Source organism: Hyperoodon ampullatus (genome assembly GCF_949752795.1).
Source record: "Hyperoodon ampullatus genome assembly, chromosome: 2".
Lineage (NCBI taxonomy): Eukaryota > Metazoa > Chordata > Mammalia > Artiodactyla > Ziphiidae > Hyperoodon > Hyperoodon ampullatus.
This window is the reverse complement of record NC_136915.1, coordinates 110089749-110115061: the sequence shown is the minus strand read 5'-3', so window position 1 is coordinate 110115061 and position 25313 is coordinate 110089749. Positions and strand designations below refer to the sequence as shown.

General features: G+C 39.3%; 1 protein-coding gene across 8 annotated transcripts in view; it reads left to right on the top strand.

Annotated features, from left to right (window-relative positions):
* ARNT (aryl hydrocarbon receptor nuclear translocator) overlaps window positions 1-20305 on the top strand; it is a gene marked incomplete at both ends in the record, with an annotated part of 40195 nt that extends 19890 nt beyond the window's left edge. For 2 of the 8 annotated variants that reach the window (XM_079697184.1, XM_079697188.1), the window contains 15 exons: window positions 1095-1197; window positions 4620-4685; window positions 5108-5193; window positions 6742-6818; window positions 7480-7614; window positions 10122-10196; window positions 12516-12667; window positions 15481-15591; window positions 15756-15828; window positions 16013-16136; window positions 16328-16430; window positions 16818-16959; window positions 18342-18504; window positions 19290-19456; window positions 20216-20305. In XM_079697184.1, the coding sequence (XP_079553310.1) occupies window positions 1095-1197; window positions 4620-4685; window positions 5108-5193; window positions 6742-6818; window positions 7480-7614; window positions 10122-10196; window positions 12516-12667; window positions 15481-15591; window positions 15756-15828; window positions 16013-16136; window positions 16328-16430; window positions 16818-16959; window positions 18342-18504; window positions 19290-19456; window positions 20216-20305 (1667 nt within the window). Of the gene's footprint in view, window positions 1-1094; window positions 1198-4619; window positions 4686-5107; window positions 5194-6741; window positions 6819-7479; window positions 7615-10121; window positions 10197-12515; window positions 12668-15480; window positions 15592-15755; window positions 15829-16012; window positions 16137-16327; window positions 16431-16811; window positions 16960-18341; window positions 18505-19289; window positions 19457-20215 lie in introns of all 8 variants that reach the window. The other 6 variants (XM_079697183.1, XM_079697187.1, XM_079697182.1 and 3 more) reach the window with 4 other exon arrangements.
* Window positions 20306-25313: the final 5008 nt, after the last annotated feature.

Genomic DNA, 25313 nt, shown 5'->3' with positions numbered 1-25313 from the left:
TTTTGATTGAATCTGGCAAAACTTTTAGAATTTTCTCCTTTAATGAATATAATCTGTTCTTTTTATCCACATGCAGGTAATATATTTTGTAGCTCATCTTTAGAAAATGTTTCATTAGTGACAGTGCTCATAAAAAGTTTACTTTGATCTTAATATTAGTGTAAATACACAGTAAAGGCCAAGCCTACAATAACCCCCACCCCCACCCCTCCAGCCATTCCAGAAGAATGAAATTATCCATTTTCTGTCTCATTTGTGTGGGTAAATACCTGGTATTTTTTCTATCCAGTTGTGCTTGGCTTTGGCTTGGTATTAGGTTCTATGATAGTAGATTTTTATTTTAGAGGGGGATGATTATCAGTGTATAAGGTGTTTTTTTTTTTGTATTTATACTATCTTTCTGTCTTGTTTTTGCCCCCACCTCCACCCCCCCCCCATTTAATGTTATTCAGTCCTTTTGCCCTAGTTTGGCTGAAGGAAACAAGTCACATCTGCTCCTAAGCGATCTAGAAAAAATTTTAATGTGGAAGCAGATTAAAACTGGTAATTAAAATAAAATCCATTATGGTCATATTAATGTTGGTATTTAGCTTTCATTTATGTTTTTATGGGTTTCATTTTCCTAGTTCTTCTTTTTCCCAAAAGTTCCCACTGGCTTCTGTATAATAAAGGGAGGAACAATTTTAGCATGAGACAGATTTCTGTAGCATATAAAATTATTTGTTATTAAACCAGTGACATTCACTCCGTGTGTGTGTGTGCGTGCATACGCACATGCATGCGTGTTTATAAAAATAATCAGACTTAAGGATATAGCCTTGCTCTTGCTTGCCAACTTTACCTACTTCTACTCCTGTCTTGTCTTGCACAAAGTTATTTCCAGTGCTTTGAACGGAAGAATAAGATTCACTGATGGGAACTGAGGTGTTTTAGGCTTGAAAAAAATCCGTCTCCTACTTGGCTTATTCTCTTATAAGCAAGGAGATTGGAGAGCATGAATAGGCTACTTACTTGTCTTTGCCTCCAGTATCTCTCTCTCCCTCTTCCCCATACACAAGAATGTACTCCAGACTGTTCTTCACATCCTTCTTCAGGGCGTATCCTTGATCTGAAGACTGGAACAGTGAAAAAGGAAGGTCAGCAGTCTTCCATGAGGATGTGTATGGGCTCAAGGAGATCTTTTATTTGCCGTATGAGGTGAGTGTCAGGATGAGGATTGTGATTTGCCATAGGAAGAATTAAGAGCTGAGGGTTTGATTTCTGGTCAGAGGAGTTAAACTTCTAAATCCAAGCTCCAATTAGATTAAATTTAGCTCTCAAGACCCACGTGAGTTGTAACACAGAATAAAGTGTTAAGGAAACTAACATTTACTGAACTCCTCCTATGCCAAACATTATGATAGGTGCTTTATGTCTGTCATCTCATTTCCCACAACTGCCCAATAGGGTAGAATTCATGGTTACTATTTTGCTGATTTAAAAAAAAAAAAGACTCAAAGAAATTGACTTCCCAGGATTACATAGATAATGTTTGTTACAGGGTTTTATTTTAATCCATACTAGTCGGACGCCAATACCTATGTTTTTTCCCAGTATATCACGAGGCAACATCCATGTACTCAGACCATTTCTGCACCCCTCCTTTTTTTGTAGAAATTTAAGACTTTATTATGTCTTTCACTTAATATTTAGCATTAATAAATTATATACTATACATTTTAGGATTCTGAAGAAAGGATGGTGATACTTTTCTTCACAGCTAGAGGAAACACCTCTTAAAGTCACAAAATAAATTCAGATTGTATAATGGAAATTGACTACATTGTACGAGAGGATACTTCTTAGAAATGATGAATAGGATATTAAGAAAGGTTTCCTGGGGGAGTTTAAAAATTGAGGCTTCCCTGGTGGCGCAGTGGTTCAGAGTCCGCCCCCCGATGCAGGGGACACGGGTTCATGCCCCGAGGCCACAACAGTGAGAGACCCGCGCACCGCAAAAAAAAAAAAAAAATAGCCCATCATTAGGGGCTTCCTTGGTGGCGCAGTGGTTGAGAGTCCGCCTGCCGATGCAGGGGACACGGGTTCGTGCCCCGGTCCGGTAAGATCCCACGTGCCGCGGAGCGGCTGGGCCCGTGAGCCACGGCCGCTGAGCCTGCGCGTCCGGAGCCTGTGCTCCGCAACGGGAGAGGCCACAACAGTGAGAGGCCCACATACCGCAAAATAAATAAATAAATAAATAAATTTTTTTAAAAATTGAATATTATGTGGCTTAGTGGTTTCGAGTAGTTTCTGGACCCAGACTACTGGATTTATCACTTATCTTCTGAGACCTTGAGCAGATTAAATGACTGCTTTGTGTTTGCTTTTTTAAAAAATTTATTTATTTATTTATTTATTTTTGGCTGCGTCGGGTCTTAGTTGCAGCGCATGGGCTCTTCGTTGCAGCGCGTGGGCTTCTCTCTAGTTGCAGTGTGCAGGCTCCAGAGCACATGGGCTCAGTAGTTGTGATGTGTGGGCTCTCTGGTTGTGGTGCGTGGGCTCCAGAGCGGGTGGTCTCAGTAGTTGTGGCTCACAGGCTTAGTTGCTCCACAGCGTCTGGGATATTAGTTCCCTGACAAGGGATCGAACCTGCGTCTCCTGCATTGGAAGGCAGATTCTTAACCACTGGACCACCAGGGAGGATCCCCCTGCTTTGTGTTTTTATTTCTTCATCTAATATTGGGAGTTATATCAACCTCATAAAGTTGTTATAAGGATTAGATGAATAAATATATGTAAAGATGCTTAAAATAGTGCATGACACATGTAAAATTCTGTGTAAATTTTATTTATTATTATTAAAGAAGTGAAAGAAAGAGAGGATGGGAGAGTGTTGCAACATGTGGACATGGCTAATGCAAAGACATAGGCAGGAGCAAGATAAATAATAACGAAATATAGCAAATAGATTGTGTTGCAGCATAGTGCTGGAGTCAACAAACCACAACTCTTTGTTTGTAAATAAATCTTTATTAGAACATAGCCATGCCCATTTGTTCGCATACTGTCTGTAGCTGCTTTTGTGCTATAATAGCAGAACTGACTAGTTGCAACAGGTTGTATGGCCCACAAAGCTGAAAATATTTACTGTCTGGTCATTTACAGAAAAAGTATACTAACCCCTGATGTAGAGAATCTCTGCATTTGCAGAGCATGTAGAACAGTTTGACTTAAAACTCTGAGACAGTTACAAGTTTTAGAAATACCAAACCTGACTTCTTTATCCTTCCTTGTTAGGAGCATTGTTACCAATTTTCTGTGTCAAGTTGTATTCAGAGCCTGTCATCTGGCTGTTAACTGATGGAAGCTTCTTTGATAGTGTAGTGCAACTTTTTTTTTTAATTAATTTTTTTATTGAAGTATAGTTGAATTACAGTGTTGTGTTAATTACTGCTGTGCAGCAAAGTGACTCAGTTATACATATATATATATTTTTTCATATTCTTTTCCATTATAGTTTATCACAGGATATTGAAAATAGTTCCCTGTGCTATACAGTAGGACCTTGTTGTTTATCCATTCTACATATACCAGTTTGCATCTGCTAATCCCAGACTCCCAATCCAGTCCTCTCCTACCTCCCTCCCCCTTGGCAACCTCCAGTCTGTTCTCTATGTCCCTGATTCTGTTTCTGTTTCATAGATAGGTTCATTTGTGTCATATTTTAGATTCCACATATAGGTGATATCATATGGTATTTGTCTTTCTCTTTCTGTTTTACTTCACTTAATATAATGATCTCTAGTTGCATCCATGTTGCTGCAAATGGCATTTTGTTCTTTTTTGTGGCTGGGTAGTATTCCATTGTATATATGTACCACATCTTCTTTATCCATTCTTTCAGTGGACATTTAGGTTGTTTCCATGTCTTGGCTATTGTGAAAAGTGCTGCTGTGAACATAGGGGTGCATGTATAATACCTTTTTTTTTTTTTTTTTGGCGGTATGCGGGCCTCTCACTGCTGTGGCCTCTCCCGTTGCGGAGCACAGGCTCCGGACACGCAGGCTCAGCGGCCATGGCTCACGGGCCCAGCCGCTCCGCGGCACGTGGGATCTTACCGGACCGGGGCACGAACCTGTGTCCCCTGCATCGGCAGGTGGACTCTCAACCACTGCGCCACCAGGGAAGCCCTATAATACCTTTTTGAATTATAGTTTTGTCTGGGTATATTCCCAGGAGTGGGATTGCTAGATCATATGGTAATTCTATTCTTAGTTTTCTGAGGAACCTCCATACTGTTTCCCACAGTGGCTGCACCAACATACGTTCCCACCAACAGTGTAGGAGGGTTCCCTTTTCTCCATACCTTCTCCGCCATTTGTTATTTGTAGACATTTTAATGATGGCCACTCTGACCGGCATGAAGTGGTACTTCATTGTAGTTTTGATTTGCATTTCTCTAATAATTAGCGATGTTGAGCATCTTTTCATGTGCCTATTGGCCATCTGTATTTCTTCTTTGGAGAAATGTCTCTTTAAGTCTTCTGCCCATTTTTCCATTGGGTTGTTTGTTTTTTTGTTGAGTTGTATGAATGATAGTGCAACTTAATTGCTTTTAATCTCTCTGTTCATTGAAACAGGTGTGGCAATAGCTCTGTGGACCCAGTCTCCATGAATAGACTGAGCTTTGTAAGAAACAGATGCAGGTGAGATCCTAAGCTGTAAAAAAAAAACCCAAAGGGATGGCCAAGTACCTTTAGAGATCGTCACATTTTCAACTATTTTACTATGTACTTCCTTCAGCAGCCCTCACCCTCATCCCTCACTTCCCAGTTACTTTTTTTCTGGCAATATTTTCCTGAACTTCTAAAGCTTTTGCTCATCCTGTTTAAGAAAGTTAGGCTACCACTTTACCTATTGATACTTTCTTCCTGCTGCAGTACCTTTCAGTTGCTTTACTTTGGCAAAGGTAAAAAATATGCTGGTCACTTTTGGGTGGGAAAGGTCCAAGTACAGTCGTCCTGTTTTATAAACACCCAAGAGCCTATAAAGTTAAAGGTACTAAGCCAGCATTGCCTTTTAAATGTTACTGGGTAGGGTTTTCTCCTCACACCTGTAATTTTTCTAGGAATGGACTTGGCTCTGTGAAGGATGGGGAACCTCATTTCGTGGTGGTCCACTGCACAGGCTATATCAAGGCCTGGCCCCCAGCAGGTAGGAAAGTTGAACAGTGACTTCTTCCTGGGTGCAGCAAGTTCCTCACAGAGTCCAAGAAAGTTAGCTAATATTTATCATGTACCTGTAGTATATGAAATGTACTTTGGTTTAAACTGTAATAGGAAAGAAAAAGTGGACTCCTTCCCTTCCGTTATGGATCTTATATTCCAGTTAGGGAGATGGATTACTCAGACTTGAAAATGACTTGGTGATGGCTGTGTCACAGAATGTAGTTTTTAAATGTCCAAATAGTAATGTATACTGAATACCTGTATCTAAGTATTTGTGTGCAAAGAAGCAGTTGACATTGAATGCAGTTGATTTGGGAAAGTTTTCTAAAGTAGGAGCAAGACTTGGATGGAGAAGGGGGAAATGGCTTGATTGTAGTAACTTGTAAAGGGGATATTCTCTGCAAAGACTTTAAATCAGGATGTGAGCAGATTAATTTTACTAGAACTTGAAGTCAAAAAGGGAATGTGAGAAAAGTGGTTGGGGTACAAGGATCAACCTTTTAACCTGGCTTGTCAGAATTTCCAAATCGTAGCAATTTTATTACCTCCCTGCTGGCTAGGTGTGCCTGGGAAGTGGGGGTTGTAGGGAGCTAGAAACTAAGAGAGGCAAGGTGGTGTATTTTGGTAAAGGTTAAACTTTGGATTTGGAAAAACCTGGGTTTGATTCTGGCATTGTTATTTATTAGTGGTATAACTTAGGGTAAGTTGCTTGACTTGTATGGGAAAAACTCCCCCTCAATTTTCTCATCTATAATTTAAAGATAATGTAACCCATATAGAGTTATTGTGAGGATTAGATTTAATGTAAGGAAAGCGCCCAGCCTAGTGCCTGGCATATGGTAGGCACCCAATAAATGGTAGTTAAATGTAATTAAGAAAAATTAATTTTAAGTCATAATGAAGTTTGAACTTTTTAGTTTATATACTGTATAAACCATGCATTTGAGATATACATGATCTTTTATACTCCTGTGTAGCTCTCAAAGAAATACTATTTTTCTTGGTAAAAAGAAGAAAAATATGCAAAGAGTAGAGGGAAAATGCATCCTTCTTCCTTTTCCACATAAACATTGAAACACTAGCTTGTCTCTTTTCCAAAGGACATAAATAACTATTGGTGTTTGGTTTAATTTCATTTTTGGTTGTTTGCTTACTTTGAAAGTCACAGGTTAGGCAAGACATCCGTTCTCTGCCTGTGATATGGTCACAGAGTAAATGGCTGACTTCATATGTATTTGGTTTGGCCAGCATAGTCTTTTAGAATACTTTGAGTGGGACCTGTAGTCTGCAGTTTATTATAATTAATGTGAGTATAATATATGAATTAATATATATAAAAGTACTTAAAATAGTACCTGATATATATGGTAAGTTCTTTGGGTTGTTTACCTTTATTCTTATCTTTCAGCAGTCTATATTGTTTCATACCTAGTCTCTTCATATCTACATGTGTTTTAAATCTTTACATATCTGACTTTTGAAGGCAATTGAGTTTGAGATACCTGTTAAACCTTTTAACTTCACCTTCCTGAAGGTGTCTCCCTCCCAGATGATGACCCAGAGGCTGGCCAGGGGAGCAAGTTTTGCCTAGTGGCTATTGGCAGACTACAGGCAAGTATGAATTTTCCACATCTATATCACCCATTTTCAGTGGGAGAAAATCTCCTTCAGGATGTGTTCATGTTATTTTTTCTTTTACTCTCTGAATACGAATGAAGAATTCTGAAAAACTCCGAATATTTTGAGGAATATGGTACTCATAGTTAACATTGCTTCTCTTGGATTTAGCAGAAGCTGAAGAGAGTGAGAGAGAGAGATCTTTTCCTCTTTCATACTTTTAGCTTTGCAATGCTGAATTTTCTATTTCCAACTAATTTCTTTTGCTCCTATACAATAGAGGAGAGATCTTTTCATTTTTCATTACATGACTAACAGTAGAGAATTGGAATTATTTTGATTCTCCTTATAAAAACAGATGTTTCTTGGTTACTTGGGAGTATAATTTTCCAATCTGAATAGTGAATACCACCTAGCTAAATGAAAGTAAGTGGGTTTTAGGTTGATTGAATTATTACCTTTCTTTACAAAGTTCGTGAAGAGTACTTGTGTAGGAGTGGAGCTAGGCCTCATGCCCTATCTGTAATGATCACTTTTTCCTTTTTGGATGGGTTGTGAAAGTTTAGAAATTCCTAAAATTGGAAACCTGATGGGAAATACATCTGTAAAGAATGGTGTCATTTTATCTCATTTTTTTTTTATCTCTTTCCTTCAGGTAACTAGTTCTCCCAACTGTACAGACATGAGTAATGTTTGTCAGCCAACAGAGTTCATCTCTCGACACAATATTGAGGGAATCTTCACTTTTGTGGATCATCGCTGTGTGGCTACTGTTGGCTACCAACCACAGGTGAGGAGCTGGAGCTATTATACCACTGATATTTAGGCTTCTGTTTTCCCTTTGCTATGCTGAGATTATTCAATCATATAATTCCAGAGATAGCCAAAACATGTCAGCCCCAACTCAGAAAAAGAGGTGTTCCTAGTCTGTTGATAGCTAAATATAATTCAGCTTCCTACCAAGGTTATCATCTGATCTAGAAAAATATGGCTTGTGAAACCAGGCTGGAGCAGCAGGTACAGATATGTATTTCTTTTTTGTTAGTGATATTAATACAGATAATGATGCAAGAGTGCTCATTTTAACTAGTTATAGTGATTTGGCCACCTTTAGATAATTCATATAATCATCTAGTTGCATAGTAACCCATAAAGTATGCAAATTTAGCACCAGTTATTATGATTTATTTAGATATCTCATTCAGCAGACCAGGTAACTATGTCTGAATTGAGAAACAAGTCATTACATAAACTTTCAAAATTATAGCTGCCAGGAGGGACTTCTGTAAAGAGGTTGGTGAAAAAGAGATCTTGAAAAAGGAGAACAAAGTCAGCATTTACACTACCTGATGCAACACCTGTTGTAAAGCTGTTGTTACCAACACAGTGTGGTGTTGGTGTAGGAATAGTTACATAGATCAGTAGTTGAGAATCGAGTCTGTTCTCACATTTATGGTCAACTGATTTTCAACAAAGATGCCAAGACAATTCAAGGGGAAAAGAAGCTTTTCCGATAGATGGTGACAGAACAGTTGTATACTCATAGGCAAAACAAAACAAAAAGAACTTAGACTCTTACCTCACACTGTACACAGAAATCAACTCTAAGATATAAAGGTGTAAGTGCCAAAGTTATAAAACTTCTAGAAGAAAATAGGATAAAATCTTTGTGATCTTGAGTTAGGCAAAGATTTTTTTTTTTGGCCATGTTGTGCAGCTTGCAGGATCTTAATTCCCCCACCAGGGATTGAACCCAGGCCACAGCAGTGAAAGTGCCGAGTCCTAATGACTGGACTGCCAGGGAATTCCCTAGGCAAAGATTTTTTATATGACACTAAAAGCATGATTCACAAAAGAAAAAATTTGGTAAGTTGGGTTTCATAAAAGTTAAAATTTGCCCTCTTAAAAGGGCATCATTAAGAAAGTGAAAAGACCAGCCACAAATTGGGAGAAAATATTTGTAAATCATATAACTGAAAAAGGATTTGTATCCAGACTAAAGAACTCTGAGAACTCATTAAGACAACCAGCCAGTAAAAAAGGGGCACAAGATTTGAATAGACATTTCACCAAAGAAGCAATATGAATGGCATATAAATAGTTGCTTGTCATTAGGAAAGTACAGATTAAAGCCACAATGAGATACCACTATATGCCCATTAGAATGGCTATCATCAAAAAGTATTGGTAAGAACATGGAGAAATAGAACCTTCATACATTGTTAGTAGATAAGTAAAATGGTATAACTACTTCGGAAAACCATTTTGGCAGTTTCTTAAAAAGTTAAACATACACTTACCTAATTGCTACAAATTAGCAATTCCACTCCTAAGTATTTACCCAAGAGAAATGAAAACATATGTTCACACAAAGATTTATACACAGATGTTCATATCTGTATTATTCATAATAGCCAAAAAGTGGAATGTCCATTAACTAGTGAATGGATACGCACCGTGGTATATCCATGTTAGAATATTTATGAGCAATAAAAGGGATATACTGTTGATACATGGAACAACATAGATGAACTTCATAGATGAACACAAAAATGTTGTGTTAAATGAAAGAAGCCAGACACAAAAGAGTACCTACTGTATGATTCCATTTGTATAGAAAAGGCAAAACTGAAGAAGCAGAAGCAGATCAGTGGTTGGCCAAGGGATTAGGAGCAGGGATTGACTACAAACGGGCCTTAGGGAACTTTTGGGTGCAGTGGACATGTTCTAAAACTGAATTGTGGTAATGGTTGTATAACTGTAAATTTATTATAGGTCATCAAATTAGAATTATAAAGTTCATTTAGAATGAGTGAGTTTATCTAAATTATACCTCAAATCTGTAAAAAATTCAGTTAAAATAAATGTACAATATCCTGAAAAAGAAGAATGCTCTAGAGGTCAGTTGTTTAGCAGATTCCATCTTTTTTTTTTTTTTTTTTTTTTTTTGCGGTACGCGGGCCTCTCACTGTTGTGGCCTCTCCCGTTGCGGAGCACAGTCTCCGGACGCACAGGCTCAGCGGCCATGGCTCACGGGCCCAGCCGCTCCGCGGCATATGGGATCCTCCCAGACTGGGGCACGAACCCGTATCCCCTGCATCAGCAGGCAGACTCTCAACCACTGCGCCACCAGGGAGGCCCCATCTTTTTTTGATTGTCTTTTTTTTCCCCCCCTCCACTCTTATCCATAATCCTAGGGTAAAAGCAAGAGAAATGAAATCCAAGTCCCCTGCTAATGGCTCAGGAAAGTTAGATGATCATAAAAGTGTCAATTTTACTCTTCTTTTTCTCTTTTAGGAACTCTTAGGAAAGAATATTGTAGAATTCTGTCATCCTGAAGACCAGCAGCTTCTAAGAGACAGCTTCCAACAGGTAACTTTTTTTCCTGGTTTGGATTGGAATAGTATTTTAATCTAATATCTATTACTACATTCATTCCACAAATATTTATTGACTGCTGATTAATCGAGTACTGTGGCAGACCCTGCAGTTTTATGTTCTTTAGTACTTAACCTGTATTTTTAAGAAACAGAAAAGGACCAGTACTTTGAAACTATGGATAATGTTCAAGGTATTTTTGTTTGACTTTGGCTACTCAGTGTCTTATATCCAAGGGGCTGTCTTTAAAGTATTTAAAATATTCTACACTTCACTGAACAGTGGATAGTAGTTGAAAAATTCATTTCACGGTTCTTTTATAGATAAGTGAAAGTTGGCTCTTAATTGTAAGCAAACTCTTAATTTCAGGCCCTAGATCCTGAAAACATCTTGCGAATTTAATTTCAGGACAGACTTGGCTTTAGATAGTAGCTCTTACTTTGTATTAGACTGGTTAGTTTTCCTCTTTAAGCCTCAATAGTGTTTTTACTGATACAATGGGTATATAAGATAAAGCATTTAAAGCACAAAGGCCAACTTCTAGAGGAAATCAGACAATGGCAGTAAAAAGTCTCTCTGTCTCTCTAATTCCTCAGCATCACCTGTTCCATCCATGCACATTCCATGTATGGGTAGTCTTTTTTTTTTTTTTTTCTTGTAGTGTAGTCTTAGGAAAGCTATTCTGACTTCTGTTGAAACCATTCAAAGCTGAGGACGTGGACTTCTGGCAGTGCGAGAAGATGTTGTACAGTATACTTTAAATCCATGAAATTCATAATTCTGACGCTTTGGGCCACAGAGTATCACTTTATCACTTCTAGAAAAATGTTTATTCCAAAGCAATGGGTCATATATACACTCTGTAATCTCATGGTTTTTATTCTGACATCAGTTGCTGCTATGATACTAGAGTACAGAAGCAAAGGTACTTTTTAATGTGCAGACTAGTTGCTGCTTACTAGTTGCTGATTTCTAGATTTTGATGTTTCTTATGTCTACATGGATTTGTATTTCTTTTTGCTTTTCAGTACATAAATTTAGTTGCTATTTCTAATGAAGGTTGTTTTTCTCTTTTTTTTTCCCATTTTGGTTCGTGTCATGCTTTGTTTCACATTTGATTTTTTAAAGTTTTATTTATGTATTTTAACTGTGCCATTTTATTATTGCTAAGTGAAGTATGTCCCATTTTCTGTTATAATTATTTCTCAGTCAGATTGTAATGTCAGCAGTTACTGCCACTTAACTTAAACACAACTTAAACACAAATGTTATCACTTAACTTTTTCTTAAAAAGCAATTTGAAGTGTAGGTATTTTGAATTACTGGGCTTATACTTCATTGGCATGGATATGTACAGTAATAATCAGGTTTCAAATCCAGTACTTAGTTTGTATACAAATGTAATGATGTTCATTGTGCATATACTATACAGTGAGCACATGTATTAAAGACTACTTATTATTGTTTAAATGTAGATGTTCATATGTCATTTCTTGTTTATAATGTTAAATAAATGTTGTTCTTAAAAAAAAGAAAAAAACACATAGCCTAGTGCTTGACATATAGTAAGTACCAAATAAATGTTAGCTGCTAATATTATTATTTTTTACTGTTAAGGAGGGGGTTCAAAAGATTATTTTCTGTTCTTTGAGATTAGAAACTAAAATGATCTAAAATTGCTTTCTTTTAAAAAATAAAAGCAAAACAAAACTAAAGCCAACTTAGTTTTATTTATAGAAACCTTCATGGGTGCTATGAAAACAAATTCTCAGGCTTGGCAGAAAAAGCTAGGATTGAGGGGCAGCATATAAGCTATGTTCAGTGTCATTAAACTTATAAACTCCTAGTTAATTTGCTAGATCAGTGTATCTTTAAGGGACTTGGTTTTTTTTGTTTTTTGGTGTTTTTTTTTTACAACTTTATTGGAGTATAATTGCTTCACAATGGTGTATTAGTTTCTGCTTTATAACAAAGTGAATCAGCTATACATATAAATCTGTTCCCATATCCTTTAAGGGACTTTCCAAAGGAAGTGGGGAAAGTTAGTCTTTTCTCTCCTGGAATAATTGTTACTCCTGTTTGATATTGACAAGAGTGGTTAGATAGCTTGGGACTCTGAGAAGAAACATGATAAATATATCTCCTTATTGTTTAGTCACTTATTTTTACTCCCCAAAACAATAAAATGTTGTTTTGTTAGTAACATTGCTAGAGACTGTTACTTCAAGGACAGTGACACAAGGATCTTAAGGTTGTAAATGTCTAAAGGAAATTTTTTGTGGGTTTCAACTGATAGCATGAAAACTTTTTCAGGTGGTGAAGTTAAAAGGCCAGGTGCTATCTGTCATGTTCCGGTTTCGGTCTAAGAACCGAGAATGGCTCTGGATGAGAACCAGCTCTTTTACTTTCCAGAACCCTTACTCAGATGAAATTGAGTACATCATCTGTACCAACACCAATGTGAAGTATGTACCATAAAGACCTTTTCCAATGTTGGGATTTCTCACGGGCCAAGTCTGCTTAGCCTTATCAGGTTACCTCCTCTTCTACTTTTCTAGTAGTAAACACCATTATTTCTTCATCTTCCAACTTCTTAGAATTTGGGGTAGTTCATCCAGGTAGAGTAAAATTTTTTTTTAATTTAATTTTTTTTTTTTTTTTTTTGCATTACGGGGGCCTCTCACTGTTGTGGCCTCTCCCGTTGCGGAGCACAGGCTCCAGACGCGCAGGCTCAGCGGCCATGGCTCACGGGCCCAGCCGCTTCGCGGCATGTGGGATCTTCCCAGACCGGGGCACGAACCCGCGTTCCCTGCATCGGCAGGCGGACTCGCAACCACTGCGCCACCAGGGAAGCCCCTTAATTTAATTTTTTACTAGAGTATAGTTGATTTATACAGGTAGAGTAAAATTTTAACAGTAGCTTAGAGACTAGATTCTGAAATTTGAAGGGTTTGGTCAGTTGACCTTTGAACAACATGAGTTTGAACTGTGTGGGTCCACTTATATGCAGATTTTTTTCAGTAGTAAATGCTACAGTACTACGTGAGCTGCATATACGGAGGGTCGACTATAAGTTATACTCAGATTTTCGACTGCTCAGAGCATTGGTGCCCCTAACCCCTGTGTTGTTCAAGGGTCAACTGTATTTCAACTTTATGTTTCAACCCTTTTTAGAAAGGATTTTGTTTTATACACCAGTTTATCACTCTAGTCTGACAGGAAATTTTTCTAGAGCAAGTATCTGCAAACTTTCTGTAAAAGACCAGATACTAAATATTTTAACATTGTGGGGCATACAGTCTCTATTGCAGCTTCTCAATTCTGCTGTTATAGCATGAAAACAGTTCTAGACAAATGAAATGAATAAAGATGGCTGTGTTCCAGTAAACTTTTATTTACAAAAACAGGCAGTGGACTGGATTTGGCCCACAGACCATAGTTTGCTTTAGAGCATAGCTATATTCACTCTTGTTAGCTTCTGTTTCTCTGTTCCTTGATTCTTTTCCCTTTGAACTTTCTCAGCTTTGTAAGAAACAGTTTTATTAAAATAGATTTCATATACCATACAGTTTACTCATTTAAAGTGTACAGTTTCTTAAGTATGTCACAGGGTTGTGCATGTATTACCACACACACAAAAAAACTATTACCTCCAGAGAAATCCTGTACTAATTAACGGTCATCCTCCCCAAGCCCTATGTAACAACTATTCTATTCTGTGTCTCGCCTGTTCTTATAAATGGAAACATATAATATATGGTTCTTTTGTGACTGGCCTCTTTCACTTAGTATAATATTTTAAGGATCATCCATGTTGTAGCATGTGTCTATACTTCTTTTTATTGCCAAATAATATTGCTTTGTATTGGTATACCACATTTTGTTTATCCATTCAACAGTCGATGGATATTGAGTTGTTTACACTTTCTGGCTACTAAGACTGCTGCTATGAACATTTGTGTACTAGTTTTTGTGTGGATATGTTGGGGTTTTTTTTGCGGTACGTGGGCCTCTCACTGTTGTGGCCTCTCCCACTGCGGAGCACAGGCTCCAGACGCGTAGGCTCAGCAGCCATGGCTCACGGGCATAGCCGCTCTGCGGCATGTGGGATCTTCCCGGACCGGGGCACGAACCTGTGTCCCCTGCATCGGCAGGCGGACTCTCAACCACTGCGCCACCAGGGACGCCCTGTGTGGATATGTTTTTATTCTCTTTGGTATATACCTAGGAGTAGAATTGCTGGGTCACATGGTGACTCTATGTTTAATCTTTTGAGGAACTCCCAAACTGTTTTCCAAAGCTGCTGTACCATTTTACATTCTCATCAGCAATGTATGAGAGTTCCAGCTTCTCCATATTCTTGCTGTCTTTTTTTATTGTACTCATCCTAGTGGGTGTCGGTTGTCAAGGTACTTCTTTTCCATTTAATCTATCTGTGTAGAATTGGCCTTAAACCCACGTGTGAAGATCTGATTATAAATAATTAGCAAGTGTGAATAATATCGGTGACAACATTGAGTCTCTGTCCTCCAATTCAACTTTTAGGGCTTGTAAAGTTTAGTTCTTTGCTAATTAATTTTAGTATAACAGAGTGGATTCAGTTAGAAATTTTCATTAACTTAAGACTCAGGTCATTGTAGTTTTTTGGGTTTTTGATTTTGTATCTTTATATTACAGAACAACAACTGTTTTGTGTTTCTGTTTTGCTTAAATTTTGAAATGTTTAAGTCTTTTTAAGAAGTTGTTCCTGGAAATAATGGCTTTCCCCATTTTTGCATACTACAAGTTTTTCCCACTACAGTAAGTTATAGTTGATTCTTAATATTTTATTTTGTAATAAATACTCTTTGTAGAAAGTTCGGAAAGTATTGAAAATAGTAAAGAGAAGGAAAAAAATTCTCACTATCCAGAAATAGTCTTTGTTAATGTTTCATTGTGTACTTTCAGTTTTTTACTTATGCTTTTTTTAAAACACAATATATGGATATACAACATATACATACACACATCCACAACGACTAGGTATTGAATACCTGGAAGGAGTTAGAGCCCAAACAGGATGAACTCTTGTTCCATAGGACATAGTTTCTATTTGTACCATGTTTTCTGTAGTGTGAATTATTTGCTGAATCTGAAGTTACAGGTTATCGTAGGATTGGACTTGAAAGGGGAATTTATCAGTGATTACCCCATGTACAGGTGAATCTATAATGTCTTATGTACAAACAGAGTCAGATACTTTTTTTTTCTTTGTTCTCTCTACTCTTCATTTTCCTAGGAACTCTAGCCAGGAACCACGGCCTACACTGCCCAACACAATCCAGAGGCCACAGCTAGGTCCCACAGCTAATTTATCCCTGGAGATGGGCTCAGGGCAGCTGGCACCCAGGTGAGAAATGATCAAAGAATCATTTATTGAGCAGTGACTAGCCTGGGGTGGTGGCTGTATACAGTCCCACTTTTTTGTTTATTTGTTTGTTTTAAGCCCTTTCCCCAGATTCTTTTTAAAAATCTCTTTTCCCATTTCTCTCTTTACTTGCCTTTAACATATAGGCAGCAGCAACAGCAAACAGAATTGGATGTGGTACCAGGAAGAGATGGACTAGCCAGCTACAATCATTCCCAGGTTAGTGTGTCTTCTTTGAAGGATGGTGAGCATTTCCTTAAGAAGTATCCCTAAGAGCCAGTTAGAGTATATATGTATCTTTACATGAATTTTAGGGTTATTGAGTTGTCATGTTAAACCTTCTTATTTTTTCTTATTTATTTTTTCTTATCTTCTTCTTATTTTTATCATTGTATTTCCACAGGTTTCTGTTCAGCCTGTGACAACCACAGGGCCAGAACACAACAAGCCCCTCGAGAAGTCAGAGGGTCTATTTGCCCAAGATAGAGATCCAAGATTTTCAGAAATCTACTCCAACATCAATACGGGTATGTTTCTTCCTTATTCTCATTTTAAGTTCTCATTATCATCACTTACTGATGGGCCTACAATTGCCCAATCAGTAGTGTCCCAGTATATTTCCATTTAATCCTAATACCTCATGAGTAAATAGGAACTTGCTGAACTAATATACTACAGCCCCTTGACTGGCCCTCCCCCAACTCCTTTTGGTCCACAGATCAGAGTAAAGGCATCTCCTCCAGCACTGTCCCTGCCACCCAACAGTTATTCTCCCAGGGCAACACATTCCCTCCTACCTCCCGGCCGGCAGAGAATTTCAGGTGAGCCCCATATGTGTGTGCTACTTTACATGGCAACTGAGGGATTCAGTTACTGAATCCAAGTTTTATTCTTCCCTAACTTTCTCTGGTTATTTCAGACAAAGCAGTGGAACTTGTAGGCCTGGGATGAGACAAGCTTGCTTTTCTTCCTCCTTTTTCTTTGCACCTGTCCTGTTGCCATGTTCTAGGTTCCATCTCTGTGTGTCCTGATCAGTGTGTGACTGTCAGTCTTTCTCGTCTTTTTCAAATTCTGTTATCAAGTTTTCCTTAACCCCAGGGAGTCAAGGGAATCTAGGTATAGCACTAGATTGTCCTGTGATTCCTAGATTCTGTGATAAATGCACCTTTTTAATCCTCACCTCACTATTTGTTCACTCGTAGAAATAGTGGTCTGGCCCCTCCTGTAACCATTGTCCAGCCATCAGCTTCTGCAGGGCAGATGTTGGCCCAGATTTCTCGCCACTCCAATCCTACCCAGGGAGCAGCCCCAGCTTGGACCCCTAGCACCCGCCCAGGCTTCTCTGCCCAGGTAAACCTTCTCATCTGTCTGTCCCTTGTGTATTTTTTGTTTGTTTGGTTAGGCTTTTCTACATATGTAAAATTATTGCTGTCTGTCTTAGACATCTTCTTTCCACCCCCCCATCCCCTTCCTTCCAATTTTTATCTTTATTGGGAGCAGCTAGATAATTAAAAACCATAGATAATACAAACATCTCAGAGTCCATGGTCTTCACATTCACCTTAAATCAAAATTGCTCATAAACATCTTGAACAGGTTTCAGTTTCAGATTTGTTTTGGAGTAAATTCTGAGAAGTTTCCACTTTGGTTAGGGCTACAAAATATAGGAACAAAGGAGAAAATTAATCACTAATTTATACACAGTGATATCTATTTACCAAAAAATATATATATTGTGTTGAAAAATCCTCATATAGTATATATGTGTATATATTAAAATATATGTTAAGGCTAAAGCTAATGTCCTGTCATATGTTGATATATACTTATATTGCATAAGTAATATCTTGAATAAAAAAGCCAAAACCAGAAGTAAGCTCCAGAATTGTTATATGCAGTATGATGTCATTGTATAATAAATGCATAGGAAAATAAAAACTGGAAGAAGTTATCCAAAAATGTTAACCATGGGTCTTTGGTGGTAGAATTATGGATGATTATTTCCTTTTTATTTTCCTTCCTTTTGAAAATATCCCACAGTGCATATGCATTACTATTGTAGTGAGAAAAATGTTTAGTTACCAAAAAAAAAACCATCATTAGGAACAAACAAATGTGGTCCAGACTAAATAAAATGATACAAAGTGTTTTTTCTCTATATATAATGCTATACTATTATTAATACCTCTAGTTTTTATATAACTTTACAGTTTATAAAATGCTTTCATTTAAGTCATTTTCGTTTAATTTTCACAACTCTAAACGTGTACTGTTACTAATCCCATGGTTCTTTGTTTTTTGCAATTTATCACAAGTGTCTAAAAATAGTGCCAAGGGAGATTGGGATTTAATTGGAAGAAATGTACAATGGCATATAAGTAATGAGCTTGGCTCAAAAGAATCCAGTGAGGGCTTCCCTGGTGGCGCAGTGGTTGAGAGTCCACCTGCCGATGCAGGGTACACGGGTTCGTGCCCCGGTCCGGGAGGATCCCACATGCCGCGGAGCGGTTGGGCCCGTGAGCCATGACCGCTGGGCCTGCACATCTGGAGCCTGTGTTCCACAATGGGAGAGGCCACAACAGTGAGAGGCCTGCATACCGCAAAAAAAAGAACAAAACAAAAAACCACAAAAAGAATCCAGTGATTGGCAGAGGTAACGTTAACTCTCACAGGAATGGCCTGTGCAATAATGTTAATGTTCCATTTGCTCTCTACCCCTTTCTTTCTTTTAGCAGGTGGCTACCCAGGCTACAGCCAAGACTCGTTCTTCCCAATTTGGTGTAGGCAACTTTCAGACTCCATCCTCCTTCAGCCCCATGTCCCTCCCTGGAGCTTCCACTGCATCACCTGGTGCCGCTGCCTACCCAAGTCTCACCAATCGTGGATCCAACTTTGGTGAGTTCAGACTAGAAGGAGAAAAATCACACCACTAAAGAGGAAGGATTTTGGGCTTCCCTGGTGGCACAGTGGTTAAGAGTCCCCCTGCCAACACAGGGGACACGGGTTTGAGCCCTGGTCCAGGAAGATCCCACATGCCGCGGAGCAACTAATCCCGTGCGCCACAACTACTGAGCCTGCGCTCTAGAGCCCGCAAGCCACAACTACTTAGCCCGCGTGCTCAGAGCCCGTGCTCCACAGCAAAGAGAAGCCACTGCAATGAGAAGCCCGTGCACCACAAAGAAGAGTAGCCCCCGCTCGTCACAACTGGAGAAAGCCCGCACGCAGCAATGAAGACCCAACGCAGCCAAAAATAAATAAATAAAATAAATAAATTCATTTTAAAAAAAAGAGAAAGAATTTCGTAGTTAAAATGGCTTGCTTTTGTCACAGCTGTACTGACCTAATTATAGGAAAATGCAAGGTGACAGTCCATTTGGAATATAAAACATACCCACATGAAAAAGACTTTAGCACATATAACAAAAAGCATGTAAAGTATTATAAATTTAATAATATGCAGGTGTAGTCTGAATGAGCAAAGGACTCTTTGGAAAGGGTACCTAGAGAAGAAAAGTGAATCTGAGACCAGGGTTTGAAATAGAAGAGGCATTGACTTGCAGAAAGAAGGGCAGAAAGTATCTAGGTAAAATCAATGATTTGCATGTGATAATATGCTAGTTTCTCCTCTCTAGTGGAGTTAGCAGATTGAAGTTGTTTATTCTTCCTTGCTGTATTTTTAGCTCCTGAGACTGGACAGACTGCAGGACAATTCCAGACACGGACAGCAGAGGGTGTGGGTGTCTGGCCACAGTGGCAGGGCCAGCAGCCTCATCATCATTCAAGTTCTAATGAGCAACATGTTCAACAGCCATCAGCACAGCAACCTGGCCAGCCAGAGGTCTTCCAGGTGAGAGGGTGAACAGACTTCAGAAAACCAGAAACTGGGAGAGAGGGAGGAGAGACAGAAGAAAGCATGCATGGATTCAGGTGTTTGATTGAGGTTAGTAAGAAGAGAAGAAAAGACATATAGGAATAGATGTCATTAATTGAAAAGATTGTGAACTTAGTGTGCTGCACAGCCTTTAACCAGACCATCGTTAGTGATGTGAAGCGCCATGTGAAGACATCAAAAAAAGTAATTTTGGCCCATTCACGGAGAACCATGTGCCCACTTGATAGTACTTTAGGTATAAAAATACTGAATACAGCTCTAAAGGTCTATTTACATACATCCTGAGGGGACTGCAAGAGTCAGTGGAGTAATCTCAGGTGGGACAAAGGAGGAGCTTAGTTTAAAACACAGGTCGAAAGAAGGCAAAACAAGGTTTTGGTGGAAAACATATAAATAGGATAAGAGATATTCCATATGTATCCAGAGGGGGGTTTTATGAAATGTGACAAGCAGATTTTTCTCCCTTTGAAAATACTGAGGTCTAGAAAAGAGGGAAAATGTGGAACTGTAGGAGAAAGACAGAGAAGGAACTAGGAAAAAAGGTTGTCATCTAAAGGAGTCAGTGTTGCTGGGAGTAAGGAAGGCTAAGAGAACTCAGCACAGCAGAAACTCTCTGGGGCCAGAGATGACAGTTCAGGGGAATGTTGGGAGGCAGCTTGATAAATGTAAAGGATCAAGGTGTGTGACCCAAACTTATTCTTTTTCACTTATTAGGAGATGCTGTCCATGCTGGGAGACCAGAGCAACAGTTACAACAATGAAGAATTTCCTGATCTGACTATGTTTCCCTCCTTTTCAGAATAGAACTATTGGGGTGAGGATAAGGGGTGGGGGAGAAAAAAAAGATCACCATTTGTTTTTAAAAAGCAAATCTTACTATAAACAGAATAAAAGTTCCTCTCCCTTCCCTTCCCTCACCCCTGATGTATACCCCCTTTTCCTTCTGACCTTTCCCTTGTCTTCCTTGTTTCTCTCTGAGATAACATTTATAGAAGAAATGGAGTGAATCCTCAAGGCTTTGGGGACCCTTTGAAAAATTGAGACTGGATAAGGTTAAGAATGCCTTTCCTTATGCCTCCTGACCAGAAATTTTGTGCAGAGATGATTTATGCTGGGTCAAGGGGCAGGTTAGAGAACCTGGCATCCACTCTTTGCCTTGGATACTATGGCTTATTTCTGGAAAGAAATTCTCAATAAGGTGGAGGAGGGGAGAAATGTCCTCATGTTTGAGGACCATGAAGCATGGTAGGTATACATGGGGCTTTAGGAAGTGAACATAGGCTCTTTCTGCTGCCTGTGAGCAATTCCTCTGGAAAGAAACATGTGTAAGGAAGTGTGAGAGAGAGAGAGAAGGAAAGAGAGAGAGTGTGTGTGTGTGTGCATGCGTGCATGCATGTGCACATGTGTGTGCATGAGCACGTGCACATTTGTTTCTGTGTTTCTTTCTCCCTGTTGGGGAGTTATGCAAAATTTGTCCCAGATTTTGTCTTTCTTTGTGTTTTTTAAAGAGTCCTAAGGATTTAACTCTTCCAGGTATTTTCCACTTAGTATTGCAGCCAAAGAATATTTAAATAAATGTCTTTGCTGCACTTATATCTATGCCCAGCCAATAGGCAACTATAAGCAAATATATAAAGTCTTCTATTGAAATCGTTGGTCTCTCATCGAACACATATAGTGATAAAGCTGGGTCATTCCTGCTTTTGGTGCTCTCACCTTATATGGAAGATCTGCAGACATTACAGAAGTAGGCTGGCAAGATAAACACTTTTAGAAACCCCCTACTTGGCCATAAGGATAATGCTGCATTTTTCTGTCAGAATCACATATGATGTGTGTTCTGTAGAGGTTATATATGCATGGAAACTCAGCTTCTTGGATTAGCAGTCCCAGTGAAAATCCTCACTGGTGGAGTTTAAACCAAATACCAAGCCTTCTTGCAAAGTAACCTCTTTCATACCATTCTCAAAGTATCCAGTCTGCAAGAAACGGAGATTTAGGTCTCTTCTGGGCCTATAGTTCTTTCCTCTTTGCTCCCTTTCCAATCTTGAGATTGGATTTTGCTCTATAGTACAAGTGTAATAAATCCATGTAATAGATGGGACCTGGACTCCCATCCCGACAGGGTCACTTAGCAATTAACTATAGCCATATAAACGTGGATACAGGTTACTACTCTCACTCTTTCCCTTCCTCAGGTAACAGCCATGTGTATCGGCCTTTTTTTTGTTTGTTTGGCTCAGGCCAGTATCTTAAGTGCAAGATTGAATAAGGAGAAGACATACTAAATGTAGCCATAGGGGACTGAGGAACATAGGTGGCCTTGGAGAGGCTGAAGAATGTCATTAGGTTTCCCTCCCTTTTGTCTCCAATCTGGTGCCAGGTAGTGGAGTGGAAAAGGAGACAGTTTATTTTTTTATTCTATGTGCACACATACAATATACATATATATTTATATCACAGTTTAAGAAACCAAAAAGTTGAGTTTCCAATGAAATCCTTGTTTTTTAATAATCAGCTGTTTTTAAATGTGACCAGGACTATAATATTGTACAGTTATTATAGGGCTTCTGGGGAAGGGGAGGGGCGGGAGAAGATGCTCTGGGGGTTTTGTTTCTGCTTTTCCTTCAGGGTTTTATTTTTGATTGTTGTCTTTTTTTTCCCTTGTTGGCCATTTCTGTACTGCTGGCATCTGTGCTGAGCCTTACAGTGGCAAAAATAATGACATGTAGCAAAGATTTTAAAACAAAATATTTTTTCCTTTTGTAAACTTTCCTGTGTTGTGTGATCTTGATTGCGGCTTTATTATTCCTTCCCAGCTCATAAACAACAAACACCCACAACTAGTTGAATCCATAGCTTGTGCTTCAGATATACAAACATAAAAGCACAGTATGTCTATAATTTCAGGAATCAGAAATCATAGGGCTCTGATCACTCAGCATTCCTTGGTTGTCCTCCTGATCTTGACTCATTCTGAGTAAAATCATCAGAGACATCTGACCGTGGGATGGGGGGTGGGGGATTGCCCAAGTCCTTGGGAGAGGGGGAAAGTTGGGACTTGAGACCAATAGGGCACTTCTGGATTTAAAGGAATCAGGGATGTGGAAATTTAAACTATTCAGGTCTAGACCTAGTTTCCCTCTAGGACAATGTGTTTCATTAGGAAATTTAAAAAACCCATAAGCATAAGCCTGTGTTCTTGAGGGTCTGTGTGTGTAATCCAACTAGAAACTGACTCTAGGTCCCATGTGTTATCCTTTTTGTTCCCAGGACCCCTTTTCCTCTTCGCACACATCTGTTTATGGAAGAAAATGTTTGGGGTTGTGGTTTAGGGACTGAACTAGATTCTTATGATCTGTCACATGCCTGGATGTTGAGGGAAGCATTTGGTGAAGCTCATATGACTGGACCTGGATCGGGGATTTTAATAATTGAGACAGATAATGTTCATCAGGCATCCCACCATCTGAGAGTTTTAGCAACAAAGAAGTCACATGTGAATTTGTCAGTGCTTATGGCATTGATTCAAGTGCTGTCATAAATAACCAGGGATACTGTTTATGGTTACTTTTAGAACTGGTTTCATCTGGACTTTTCTGGACGTATCCTTCCTCAGCAAAACCATGTTAGTCTGGGAAAGATATTCCCCTGCCTGGAAGCAATGACAACTTTTAGTCAATAAGTTTATAAAATACAAATGATTTTGGAGCCTGTGACTTCCCTTACATACTTTTTTCTAGCCTTTTGTGTTCATTTCCTCATCCCTCATGTGAGGGTCAGACATACTGGAAAACAGGTTTCAAAGTTGGAGAGATGAATAATAACAGGAAAGGGGCTGGGAAAGTTGTAATCCCCCAGTGTAATAAATAGTATTTTGTCTGTCCACGAGAGAGAAGGTAAGCTGCAACTTGGATAATATGTATTGAGGTCTTTTTTTTTGTCTGCTCTCAAAGGCAGGCAGCCACGTGAAACTAAATACCTAACAACTCTCTGCCCTGGCACACATGCTCCACATGCGCACGCAGAAACGATACAAATCTGCTGCCTCCTTCCCTCCTCCCTAATCCCCCTCTCTTAGCATTTCTATCTCCACTGCCCTCCCCATCCAAATTTTCCAGCCAACAGCTAGAGTTGACTTCCGCAATCCTGGTGGAATAAATCCAGCACCCCTAGTCGTCCGCCCACATTATCCACACTGCTCTGCCGAGACAGCCCAGAGAACAGATCCCCATCAGCAGGTAACATTTTCAACTTCCTAGATCTTGTAGCTTCTCATTCCTTTCAGTTCTCCATTTTTAGGAATATTAGGAATGTAGTGACTTGGGGATCAAAATGAACTTCATAGGCTTTGCAGATGAAAACAGTGATGCCCTTCTTAGGTTATTTCCTGGCTAAGTAAAATCTGCCTGGAAATCTTTAGGACCCCTTTTATGGTTTGTGTATATATATACATGGTTATTAGTGAAAGCAAAGAATATAGGGCATCCTTTACCCATCCCTCAAGGAGTGACCTCTCAGGGTTGGTTTTTTTTTGGGGGGGTGCGGGGGGGGTGGGCAGGTACCAAAAGGGTTAACTTACTAGCAGGGAGGAGTGGTGCAGGGAGGTGGTAGCTCAGTAAGGTCTTCCTACTGTTTGAGACATCCCAAAGCCCTTAACACTCCAGATATTAAACGTCCTCCTGGACATTTTGCCAGTTTGCAAAGATTACACAAAAATGGACTATAAATTCAAAATTTATGCAAGCTGTGTGACTTGATGCAGACTAACTTGCTCTTAAAATGGAGGACATGAAATTAGCAAGACACTGCGAGAAGTGAATGAAGCTAGAGTAAACTTCTGAAAAGCTGTGTATCTAATAACACAGAACATTGCTTTTCTGTCTTACTTTCTTCTAACAAACTTTGGTTCTGAGGCTTTTTGTCCTGTGAGGCCGTCACAGAGGTTTTGTGGGGTTTTGGGTCAGAAAAAGAAAGAAAAACTTTCCTGCCCACAGCAGCTGGTTGAGATTAGGACAGTTTCCTGCCTGAGGAAGGAGCAGGAAGAGAAAGGAGGAAGAAATGCATAAGAAGACTGAGGAGACAGTAAACAACTCATAGTTCGAGAATAGGAAATGCTGTCAGCTTTTCCCTTGTCCTCTCCTGGCAAGATCAGGAGAAGTATCAGAATTTAGGCAAGAAACAAAAGAACGCCTTGAAGAAATGATCAGGAAGCAAAACTTAGCTGAAAATCACTCCTTTGTGTATTTTCCGGCCCCACTCATCCCACCCTGCACTTACCTTGTCTATCTCCTCCAAGTCTGCTGGGGACACTGGAGCAGACAGGTGTTGTCCCATCCTGATTGTCCATTTTCTACCCCATTGCTGGTTATCTGTGCAAGTGTATCTGTGTGTATGTATATATGTGTGTGTGTGTGTGTGTGTGGAATCTCCCTAGGTCAAAATACTTGTAACCAGATGTATCAGCATCCCACCCAAACCCAGAACCCTCCTGACTATCACTGTTTTTATCATATGGAAGTCATCCTCAATCCCTGTCTACCTTCCTTGTAAAGCCTAGTTTTCCTCTGCCTCGTGGTCCAGAGGGAGGCGTTCTTAACTTCGGGTTCATGAACTCCCCAGAATTATTGTGTGTGCATTCATTTTTCTGGTAAGAGGGCCTAAAGTGGGTTGAAAATTTTTATTAGCTTGTCATGGGAGTCTATGAGTACCAAAGGTTAAGAACCCCCTGTCTGAGAATATGGTTCCAGCTATTTCCTCATCCCAAGCCGGGTTAGGAACCTCTGGGCAAATAGAAGAGTGTCCCCTAATT